General features: G+C 34.5%; 1 protein-coding gene across 1 annotated transcript; it reads right to left on the bottom strand.

Annotated features, from left to right (window-relative positions):
- Positions 1–2,302: 2,302 nt before the first annotated feature.
- LOC121252089 (arginine-glutamic acid dipeptide repeats protein-like) lies at positions 2,303–6,533 on the bottom strand. The gene is made up of 3 exons (XM_041151568.1): positions 6,119–6,533; positions 5,052–5,336; positions 2,303–3,657 (listed from the first exon to the last, which is right to left on the bottom strand). Exons 1-3 carry the CDS (start codon positions 6,269–6,271, stop codon positions 2,509–2,511), a joined length of 1,587 nt encoding a protein of 528 aa, XP_041007502.1. The 5' UTR covers positions 6,272–6,533; the 3' UTR covers positions 2,303–2,508.
- Between the last annotated feature and the right edge of the window lie 6,397 nt (positions 6,534–12,930).

Genomic DNA, 12,930 nt, shown 5'->3' with positions numbered 1-12,930 from the left:
ATAGACATTTATCCCCTCTAAGTTTGAATGTACCCACTCGCAGTTTGAGTCCATTGATTATGTGTATTAACTCAAAATTCTTCACACCAATCACTCACACATAGTTTTTTTTATATATAATTTCATATCTTCTGCAATAATGCCATTCTTACTATAAACTGGTGACTTTCAGTTACAAAATAATACAATTTATTCATGCTAAACATCAACAGTTAATAATTGGTCATTCAAGGAATATCGCATAATGGAGTTCGAAGGTAATTTATTGTTTTTCTTTAGTACAAGTTGGTCATATATGGTGCTCGTGGTTTAAGTGAAGTTTTTGGTCGCAAAATAGATTCTTCTTGCCTAAATGCTAGCTGGCTCCTTCTCTCCCCTATTTCTCTTTGTCAGTTTATTATTTAATATATTTTATTTATAAATTTATTATTTAGATGATAAAATGATGGTAGAAAAAAAAATAATAATAAATTTTTTAATGTGTAAGGGTGTTTGGGTGAGACATGCGGTCAGGAGGGTATTAGTGTTGTCCTCCCATCTCTATATATAGTCTTCAACCACAGCGACAGGTGTCCTATGCGTTGTCAGTAAAGCTATGAGGTTTGAAGAGATTTAGTACGAGGTGTCGTCCAGACAGAAGTGAAAGGTGGTCGATCATGCATTGCTTCTGAGCGTCCTTTTTGTCTGAGTAATGTATCTACTGTGCACTTAGATCAGATTTGAGGAAGGCTTAATTCTGGGTGTTGGCCGAGTAGGTGCAGCGAAATGCAAAACTTGACTTATTATTACATTATCCAAATAAATATATGACTTTTAGCAACAGTGTGTTGTGTTGATGTTGTGGGTCATTTATGACTGTTATTTTTATTCGATGAGGTTGCTGGTCACCGAAAAAGTGATCTGAAGATATCTTTTGAATAGTATTTTTTATTTTTTTATTTTTTTAATCATAAATATTTTTTTTTTAAAAAAAATTCATAATATCATTAAAAAATAATTCCTTAATCATTAAATAAATAAATAAAAACATTTAGGACACACATTCGGAATCCAAATTCGAGACCAAAGCATTTTTGTTATTGGATAAATGTCAATCGCCAGTTCTATTTTGTACTTTTCCTGCATCCATCTTTTAAATAATTGCAAGATTCAGATAATGTACTTTCTGTGAACACAAATAATGTCATCTCTCAAATATTTTTTTGGTGGGTTGACTGGTATGTATATTTTTGTGATGGGTTAAAATGTATTGAACCTTAGTATAACTTATGTTTTCTTAATGATTTCTTTTTTAGGTGAAAATGTAATAGATATATATTTTTTTTCAATGTAGTATTAAATATTTAGACTGCATTTATTGCACTCTAGAAATATTACTCTGCACTTCAATTAAAGTATTTGCTACACTTGATTGCTGATGTTTGTGGTGGGCAGATTTCTGCACTCTAATTTGGTTTGTAACTAAATGTATTTGTGGGCAGTTTGATTTCAATTAATAGAACCAAAAAAAATATTGAAAAAAATTATTATTGAATTTATAATATTTTATTATTATTTTAACTAATAGATAGATAATTCAATGTAAAAATAAATTTTGAGTATTATGTAAATTTTACATTTAAACTTGTATAATTCAATGTTAATGCTCTACCCTGTAGCATGGAAATCCTGAGCATCCCGACCGATAGTAGCTCGGTACACCAAACCCATGTAAAGGGCGTCATGGGTACTTGCTCGAAAGACTCCGACTTCTGATCACTTGTTTGGACACTTCAAGGAACACACTTTTTTTTGCTCGCCCTATTCTGCGCAACCTAATCCTTCGCTCACCCGTTCTCTTGCTCGTCTATTGTCCATTCAACATTCTTCTTTGCCCGGTAACTGAATATTGTACCAACTCTTTGCTCGCCAACATCTTCGCTTGATTAGTTTGTTGCTCGGCCTCGACCAGGTGCGTCCCTCGGCCGCTTGATGCTCGCCTAAGGAAACTACCCGAACACTCATTGCTCGCTAAAACCGTCAACTAGCTCGTTTTGTTTGACCAAAAGGAATAAAATCCTATTTTCTTTATTTTTCTTCTTAAGAATAGACTAGCGTGGTTCTCACAGGGTGCATTTTAGTTTTGATGAAAAAGTAGGATGTAATTTTTGGTTGGAAGGTGTAATTGCCCACTGCATCCTGAATTTAGACATTTCAAACTGTTTTCTTAATGATTACCGAAAATTGAAAAACTTCATCCGCCCAAGGGATGTTCAGTTTTTTACCAATCTCGCAAAGGAATTTAATAAAACATGAAAAAAAATGACCAAAAGGAACTTTCTATTGCTAGATAACAAGGGACGTAATCAAACAAAGGATAAGAAAAATTATACATGAATTTGGTATCTCTCAAACGACATATACAAGAAGACCGTGCACATCACATCATCCTTTTATTCAATGCATTCTAAAACACGCAATGATTGTCACAGAAATTCGAAGTTCAAGCATTGGATAATTTCTTCACACTCACCATCCTCTTTGAGAACCCCCAGAAGAATGCATATTCAACCTGTCGAGGACAGTATTGAAATCAACAGGCTGCCCACTCTCCTCCATCCTCTGAATCACGCTGGCAACATGGTCACCCCTGCATCCCATGCTAACCAGCTTCTCAATCAGGTCACTATAAGGATGGTTGCGAAAGAACTGTGAATAGCTTGGATTCCGGACCATATGATTGGGGCTTGTTGGTGGTGGTGGTGGATTCTGAAGAGGCACACTTGTTGGAGGATATCCACCTTGACGGAAATGAGGAGGTTGAGGTGGATGATGTGCTCTACCTTCACTGTCATACATCATATATGCACTTCCCTGAGGAAGTGTGGGCTGGGTTCCAGGCGCTGAATATCCATCACCTGGTTGTCCTCCAAAAACGCCTTTGATTTGCTGAGGCGGCTGCTGTGGGACTGTTCTACCTGCCCCACTATATCCATATGGAATGGCATCTGCACGGCTTGATACGGGTTGAGGGATTCCTGGAAATTGCACTTGCATTGCCATGCTGTTTGGGAGTGATTCTGGAGGAGATAGGTTTGTTGGTTGACTTGGTGGGTAGGAAGGGTATGTTGCTGCTGATGATGGCCTGATCTGGGGCTGCATCAAGGGTTGTTGTGGGGGCTGTGGTGATTGCTGGGGCCACTGCTGCTGATACTGAGGGAATGCTTGGACTGGTGGCGTTTGATTTACTTGAGATTGAGCTGGCTGAGGTGCCGCCCTAGAGATGTCCTGCAGTTGAGGAGTTCCGTACTGGGAATCAGAAGGTGGATATTGGCTCTGAGGGTGTTGTGCTTGGGCCGGTGGATTTGGTAGTGGAGTTGGAGGGAGATAGTAGGACTGTTGTTGGGTTAGATTCTGAGTGGGTGCTTGGGGAGGGGGTGCCACAGTCTGTTGCTGGGGTACTACCTGGTGTGGAAGGGCAAGAGCTAATTGTTGGTTGTGCGCATCGGATGCATTGTCTGTCTTTTTCGAATCAGCTGCAGCTGATGAAGCTTTCTCCTCATTGGACTGAGAGTGGCTTGAAGAAGACTCTTTTTGCGCAAGCTGAAGCTTGGCCAATTCTTTCTGGGTCTCAGCAAGTTCCTGTTTGTCCCTTAGAATCTGTACAGACCGGTGGACCTGCAGTGAGTATAAAATAAATTAATCTCTTGTTGAAAATCACAATGCATGTTAATGTAAATGCCAGCCTGCTAAAGTAGCATGAAAATGAATAAATTAATCCATACCCACCCCAACACCAAAGTCAGAGAATATGCACGGCTTCTTATCAGGTTCAACTTGACAAAAGGAAAAAAAAAAAAAAATAATGAATTGTTCTAAATTTGATATGACCTGAAACAATCTATCTCCAACCGTCTTAAAAAGTAGGCATGTAGATCAAACGAATGGTATCAGAATGGGAGCAGAAGGCTTTTTCTAAAAGAGAGAACTTTAAAATTTACTGTTATGAAACACTTTAAAACATACATACAGATGATGCCATGAGCTCATTTGTAAGTCCAGTGACAGCTACGAAGTATTAGGTATTTACTTATCAAAAAAAAGTATTAGGTATGAATTCATACAACCCACTCCAAGGTGTTACTAAAATTTTAATTCAGAATTTTTTTTTTTTATAACCAAGTTAATAATATTTATTAATAAAAAGCAATGAAGATGATACCAAAAGCAATGAAGATGATACCCAAATACATAAGAGGGTAAAAAAGAGAGACACATAAACAACAAATGGAGCACCTACTGTCAAGATGTGGTGTAAAAATGCACCCTCCAATGGAACACTGATACGTAAGAATTGTATAATTTTTCAAATGACGCCACCTACACTGACTTATTTTTTCTATGATATATTTAGAAAATAAAAAATAAACCAATGAAGGGGGGGTGGTCCAACCACTCCGAGGCGGCGGCAAACCATTTCAGCCTAGGATGGATCTAGCCACCCCGCCACCCGGGAGGTAGCAGACCAACCCGGCTCTGGGGCAACGCCAGTCACAGTCACACCCTAAATGGGGTGGCAGCCACTCTTGGGGTGGACAGCCACCCAGTTCTTTTTTTATTAATGAATTTAATCTGGTGTGGAGTGTCTTCTCTATCCTTCATATTACTCTGCATTAAGTCAGTATATACGACAAATTACTCTGCATCAACAATCTCCATTCTCCATTCTCCCATTAACATGCAGCCCCTTCCCTAATTCAACGAGTTATGGTCCTTAAAATGCACTATAAACTTGAAAGAGGCGGTTCATTTCTAAAAATACTCCAAGCACCAATACTACAATTATCAAATTACAGTTCACTAGCATCCTTGCTTCATTAGGCCCAAGAAAACTCAACAAAGCACTGGTCCTTGTACTTCCAATAAGAAAAACTATATTGCCAACCAGACAATGTAGAGAAGAATAAAGGACACTAATTGTAATGCAAATAATCACCATACTGATAAGACTAAACATACAAAGGTGCTGCATTTGATATCTCATAGCTAAAACTTTGGATATTCTAACTCACTTCTTGAAGATGTTTCTCAAGAGATTTAAGCTTCAAATCAGCCTCTCCATGATCACGAACTAAATCCGACCGCATTTCACCAATTGATTTATCAAGATTATAGCAATATAATTCCAACTCAGACAGCCGTGAACTGAGTCCCTCAAGAAAACGCATATGGTTGTCAGCATACTTCTTCATACTTTTTTCAACGGTTGCAATCACATCTTGGCTGGAAGAATCTTCTGGTTGGTTATAGCCTGCAGGAAACATTGCTGATCTTGCCATTCTGCTTTTGTGAAAATCCTGCTCAAAAGAGAAAACAGCAGCTTCTAGAAAGTGAATACAACAGTGTTCCATTATGGTCAATTAAAGGCATTAGATGATTAAACATTCCAAATGAGCAACATGACTGAGAAGTAACTACCAGTTGTTTTCCTGAATCAAAGTAGTAGTGATATGCAATTCTTACAACCTTGAAAGCAAAATCATAGAAGATCCTAACCAGTAAAAGCCCCCAAAGGATGAAAAAGTTGCGTCACGAGTATGCTATAACTACATTTTCAATGGGACAGCAAATTTTCGAAAAGCAAATTATCAAAGCTCGCACCCTTTCTAAATCAAGAAATATAGATTGGTATGTATTACAAACAGATCGAGAGACTAAGAGATTTTCGAAAAAAAGATAGAAAGTAAAGAATGTTATCTACTTCCCCTTCCCCTTCCCCATACGCATATATTTCTTGGACAAAAAGAAATTGGTATCTGCTTCTTTGATTTGCTAAAATTAAAACCCATCTTGAAAAAAAATCCACACTTTTAAGAAGCTCAGCTTTGGGAAAATTCTAGGCTTTTGAAATTAAATATCTTTCCGTATATAGTAACCAGCTATTTAACCATCCATAACTATATAAAACATATGAAAAACCTAATATTTACAATTCAACCAAGAGAGAACAAATTGTAGAATATGGCATAAACAGTAAACCTCAACTAAGTCTTTAGAATTATGCACATATTACTAAGACCCCAATTTGAAACAATCCCAAAGCTCAAGAGAGAGAGAGAGAGAGAGCAGGTACAGTTACCTTGCCTGTATTGGAGGCCATGACCGGTTCGCCGTGGCTGCCATTGGAGGAGTCCTGGTTCGCGTAGTCTTCGTAGGAGCAGAGGATGTCATCGGACCCGAAATCGAACCCCTTGGAGCCCGGGTTTGCCCGAACCGAAGATCCGGACGCCATCAAAATAGAGTAGGATCGAGGTATGCGTGGTTTTCAGAGAGAAAACTTAGGGCTGAGAGAGAGAGAGAGAGAGAGAGAGAGAGAACAGGCTTTGTTTGGAGAGGAAGTTTCGCGGAATTCTGTACGAGGAAACACGTTTTTCTTCTTTGTTTCAGATATAAATGAAGCTTTCGTACGTGTTGAGATTTTTTGAGGGAAGATAAGAACGAGGCTCACAGGCCATGTCACCATATACTTTTTCCAGCTATACCAATTACCCTGTGGTTTGGTTTTCTTTGTATTTATTATAAGGAGGGAAATTTGTCAAGAAAAATGATAATTATAATTTAAGATGTGAAAGTCATGTATAATTTTTTTTTAAAAAAATGAATAAATTTAAGATTTATATTAAAAAAATAATAATAAACTTAACATTTAAAAAAAAAGAAGTGTACGGATTTAATATATTCTAAAAATGTATCTATTATTCTTTATTTAAGAATGAAAGAGAAATATAGGAATGGTTTCAATGAATATTCCAAAATCAGTAGATACGTTTAAGAAATAAAAATAACTTTTTAAGAAATGGTACTAAACATGGTTTTGAGGTACTTGCTGGCAATTCTCAAATTACTTTGAAACATATATGGGAGATGATTTCCAAAAGAAAAAAAGAAAAAAGAAAAAAAAAAAAAAGATGTACATTATGTCTAAGTGTGTTGAGGCGGTGGCCTAAAGATATCAAATTCAATGTCATTTTTATTGTCAAACAAGGGTAGGCTGACAAAATGACTTCTAGATTGTGTTTATTGGAAACCTCCAGAGATAGATTGGATCAAAATTAATTGGGATGTTGCAGTCAAAGAGATGGGTTCTCGGATTGGAGTTGAGATTGCTATTAGAGATTCTGAAGGGGACATGCTGGATTCATGCATGCAACAACTTCAATTCTACCCACAAGCTGATTTAGCAGAAACTAGAGGCTTAATTTTAGCAGCTAAGTAGTGTAAGGAGCTTAGTTTGCAGAGAGTAGTCTTTGAAGGAGATTCACTGCAGGTTGTTGATGCAGTAAATCAGAACATTCAGAATAATAGTCTGCTACAATGCCTTGTGGAAGATGTGCACTCGATCTTGGCAGGTGTTAATTGAAAATTTTCACATGTCAAAATGAATGCTAATAAGGTGGCATACCAGCTAGCACATAATGCACTTCATCAAAATTGTGAAATTATGGATATTGACTGTATCAACCAAGTTATAAGTGATCAGGTTATGGTTGACAAACAAAGATCAGGTTTGTGTGAAGATGGAACAGCTTTTGTTTAGTCTGATGTTAATGTTGTAAATTTAGGTTTAGGTTCAGTTCCTGACCTTGTACATTTTGATGTCGATGTAAACCCTGATAATGTTCTGTCAGTTCCTGAACTCAACTTTGTAATGGCTGAAGGCCATAGTGTTTGTTGAATGAAATTTGTTGTTTTCAAAAAAAAAAAAAAAAAAATTACTTCCAAGTAAAGAGAGTATCAACGTATTCTTGGAAGGGTAATGATACTTTTATATTTCCTTTACTACTACTTTATTATCCTTTTTTTTTTCTTTTTGTTCTTTAAATCTGAATTAAAAATATTAGAATATGACATTTTTACATAATCTAGCAACAAATAAATTCAATCAACCAACATAAAAATTGACCTACTTTTACTCTTTTAAGTCAATTTTTATAAAATTGAATTTATTTTTAATCAAATCACTTGATTACGTTGGTTGATTGAATTTATTTTCTTTTAGATTATGCAAGAAAATCATGTTCTGAGACTTTTAATCGAGATTCAAATAGCAAAACGAACAAAAAATATTTAAATAATAAAACAGTAATAAAGGAGTAGTAAGAATAATCTCGAAAAATAGAATAAAAACTCAATTCCAAACACTATAAAACAATAAGGCTTGTTTGAAAAATTTCATCTCAAAATTCTCATATCATCTCATTTTCTTCCCAAACATAATTCAAATACAAAATTTTCAAACTAATCATTACAACTTTATTACTTTCTTTAATTAAAAACCAACAAAATACAAATAACTACAAAGCTACTATACCTCAAGGACAATTATTTTTAGTATGTCTCTCATTTTTGCAAATGCTACAACGTCTTTTCTTTGTTATTTGTGTTTCTTTTGGATTCTTCGCTCTCAAAGACTTTCGACGTCCTTTTGTGGGCACCCGTGGAGGATCATGCACCGTTTGTGAAAAATTGGGTATAACTTGACTTCTAAATATTTGATCTTCATTGGTGGGCATTGTTTGTGAACATTCTACATGATCTTCCATTACAAGCAACTCTCTGTGAACCTTCTCCAACGTAAATGTGAAGTGATTGTATTTTTCAACTGACTGTGATGCATGTTTGACAATGTCATAAAGTTATATCATTGACTTATTTTTTCTCATCGTAGGCTCATCTTGTCCTTGCCGCACTTGGTTATCCGAACATGGTATGTTGGGAATGGGTCGACTCTTAGCATTAATAGTCCATCTGTCAAGAACATAATGCTATGAATATATATTTAACTTCACTTTCTTGCCAAAAACACACAAGATGTGTCTACAAATAATCCTCATAAACTCCCACATATGACATGTACATGTTGCATGTCCTTCATCACCCTCCAATGTCACGTGGTAAATAGGTGTTTCTTTATCATGGGCTGTTACTCCATATGTCTTGGCTCACTACTCACATATAATTTTTTTGCTTGGTATCGTAGACTATTAAACAACTCATCTTGGAAGATCATGAAAAACTTTTTTGTATAAACAATTACCGCATTCTCTTCAATTTTAAAGATATCTTCATTATCGCCCGCGTAGATTTTGTCCACACATCATTCTCTTTCTCTTTAAACTAACGTGCATCTATAACTTTCTCATACTGATGCACAAAGTCACTAACCATAGTGCTTGAACGAAAATAATTTTTAAAAAATTTGTTCATACTTTCACTTCTCTGAGTTGTTGACATACAAGCACAAAATATCAAACGCAAGTAGGACGGTACCCACTTATCCCGTCGGCTGTAAAGATTTTGCAACCAAGTATTTTCTCCTATATCATACTTCACCACAATGAAAGCCCATTATTGCTCGAATTCATCAGTAGTAATTGTCTCATGTATGTAATGACGAAAATCTTTCTGAAAGTCATAAAATTTGTTGTATACATAGGCCAAGTGTTTGAGAAACTTTTATAAAATGTGCCACAAGCACAACCGATGAGTTGTATTCGAGAGTACCTCTACAATTACCTTAGCCATCGCCTTGTCATCATCGGTAATTACCGTTGAAGGGCACGCCCAAACATTGCCTCTGGCCATGTTCTATATATGATTTCGTTGTTTCATTAACCAACAAAACACAACCAAATATTATGGTCTGATGATGATGATTAACTCTATAAAATAACACAAATGACATCTTATAAATATTGGTCAGGTAAGTAGCACCAAATGTAACAATGATCGGTGCAAAACTACAAGTGCACAGTATCGTAGTTATATAGTAAAGTGATGAGAAGAGTATCGTTCTTAGGGATTGGTAACTTACTTTTGACAAATACCAAAATTATACTAATATCGATTTTATTTAGAAAAGACACTAAGATTTTTGTAATTGCAAATTAAAATAAAATTAATTCAAAGAAAATACTTAAAAGAAAGGAAAACTGTTTGTTCGAAGATCAGATTAATGAGGAAGAAAACTTACAGGAAATCGATTTCACCTAATTCCTCACAATGATTTACTCATCTAACTAATTGAATTTAATTCTCTCTGTTTGTTAGCAAATCTTCACAAACATCCAAAAGCCTCTTTCGATAGTCAATTGAAAATTATTCTTGTTCATCATTTTACACAAGAGTATGCAAATTAATAAAGTAAGAAAGCAATAAGATCAATGATACTACATAGGTTCATACAAGTCTTTCGATCTCTATATTTACCTATGCCAAAATATCTAAGATCTATCATATAATTCCTTCTTTCGATAACAAATCACAAGATTAAAATCATCTAATTAATGGCTAGTTAATTAGAAGCAATAAGCTCAGAATACCTTAGACAAACATAGAAGAGAATTACTTCCAATTAACATAGAAATGCAAGCATAATTCGGAACTAGATTACATCATTTTCCTAGAATAAAGAAATTTAGTTCATGCTAAAAATTAAATTCAACATAAACGAATTCACCATAATTTTTTCTGAAGAATGGAAGAAAATGAACACTGAAAAAAACTCTTGTCGTCCCAGCCTCAGTTGTAGTGTCCAAAATTAAAAGGAAAAAAAATCCTCGCGTTTCGTTCGAACGTGCCAAAAGCAAAAAAAGCCTACTGCTTTACTCCTTTCTTTCCTTTCCTTTCCTTTTTTTTTTCGCTTCGTTACTTTTCTTTTTGCTTCTTTCGGAAACCACCAATTCAAAATCTTTTTTTTTCATCCCTTTTGTGCGTTATATTGCCGGGTTTTTTTTTTTTTTTTTTTAAACCAAATTGAATTTTCTTCTCATCCGTGCGTACAAATTGAGCTTGCATCCGCGTGCAAAAATCAAGAGTCCAGCTATCCCACGCATGCCAATTGCTCCCTCTTGACAAGCCTGTTTCGTGCGCTACCAAAAAATCAAATTTTCATCTAACTGTTCCAGCTTGCACACGTAAAAACGTTTCCTTCCGTGAAGACCAAGTCAAAACCAAAAGCCCCACGTGTGAAAAACTCTAGCCATTCTAGCCTCTACGTAAAACTCTATTTGGATTTTATTTTTCAAAGTGTCAAACTCTTCATTTAAATGAGGGAGTTCCTAGACGATAGGCTTGTAAAATTAAGTCTTCATTTTCTTCAAATTTAAAATAAATTTAAATGATGACAATGAAGCCTAAAATCAACGAAAATAAATAAAATTAAACTAAAGTTTAAAGTTAAAAAGTGATAAAAATATAAAAAATTATGCAAGTCATCAAACACCTCCAAACTTAAAATTTTGTTTGTCCTCAAACAAAAAGAAAATAAAATAAAAGACCATTATAGACAATATCAACTAGACCCTATAAAGAAGTTTCATTACTCACCAAATCATTATCTGAATTTAGATTTCATCACTAGTGTCTTACTTTTTTAACATCAAAGATAGAAGGAAAATCAATAAAAAAAATTTAGCAATTTGTCAAGTAAGAGTTAAGCGTTTACTTCAATCTAAAGCTAAGACATTGAGTGTGTGTGTGTGTGATATAGTTAATTTAACTCCAAACCACCTACAAACTCTGATAAAAGTAAAACAACTAAAATCAGAATATTCTCTCAAAACTTAACCCCATAAGTCCAATTTTCAAAAATCCTCTCCACTAAAGTAATCAAACACCAAAATCAGAGATTAAAAGGTCTTTAATCAAGGTTATAATGACAAGCCACATGGTGAGAGGTAAGAAAGAAATGGGTATGGAAAATCAAAGCAAACTGAAAAAATACTTGGTGGAAAGAACAATAAAAGAGATATTCACATGATTCAAACCATAACTCTTTCTCGATTATATGTTCATACTTGTGATATTATTATTGTTGTAATCAATGAAGCAATACCAATTACACCTTCAACAAAATTTGAAGTGATTTACACTCCACTTATTGAGTTTTCTTTATTTTATAGTTCCTCCCATGATGGATAAATTACATCTAAATAAAAGAGAAACCTAGCAATAATACCTTTTTTTTTCTCTTTTTTTTTTTTTTGAAGCCTCCCACCTTTTTTTTCAACCATCTCAATTTTTGTAACTTTTTCAAATCTTCAACCACTTCAACCTCTTTTTTTTTTTTTATATATATATTTTTTATATTTTTTTTTAATATTTTTTTCACACACTTTGATCAAATAGAGCATAATTTCATTTGAACTAACTTTCTCTTTAAATGTAAATTTCTACCAAAGTATTTTCTTAAACTGTAAAAGGTAAATCATGATTTTTTAGGCTTAGAACGGGAATGATTTATGTAGTTAAAAGAACAAATAAATACTTATGTAAAATAAGGCTTAAGGGGATTGACTATGCAAATACACCATGCAATGATGACATGATAATTAGGACGGCTAGGAAAGCTTTTTGGTTATAACAAAAAAATTTGCCTAGATCATTTCTCTAATATTTGGTATAAAATAAGATTTCACCTCAATGATCCATTAACGGATTCTAGAGCAAAGCAAGATTGAACTTCTCTGACCCAATTAATTTCAGTCCTTCACTTCATAAGCAAAATGGAATAAAGAAAAGATGACTATGTGCTCAATTATGTTCAAGGTCAAAGATTTAAATCAAAGTACCAACAAAACTTAGCATGACATAAAAGAATTTTTTGAAAATTTTTCTCAATCCCATCCTCAATCACAAATTTCAGATTCATAGATAATTCAATCATACTCAAATGCATGCTTGGTGAGAGAATCCAACAACTCAAGACTTACAAAATCATAAAAAAAATAAATAGCAAACACGAAAACCAAATGACTATAGGAGTTTACACCCCCAAATTTAAACTAAACAATGTCCTCATTGTAATGCAAAAGTGTGACAGATTGAAGAAATGAAAGAAACTTCCCTAGTTTCATGGTAAATTAGCCGTAGTTTGTAATTTTCAACTCT

Source organism: Juglans microcarpa x Juglans regia, chromosome 2S (genome assembly GCF_004785595.1).
Source record: "Juglans microcarpa x Juglans regia isolate MS1-56 chromosome 2S, Jm3101_v1.0, whole genome shotgun sequence".
In the NCBI taxonomy this organism is placed as follows: Eukaryota; Viridiplantae; Streptophyta; class Magnoliopsida; order Fagales; family Juglandaceae; genus Juglans; species Juglans microcarpa x Juglans regia.
This window is presented reverse-complemented; position numbering and strand designations above follow the sequence as displayed.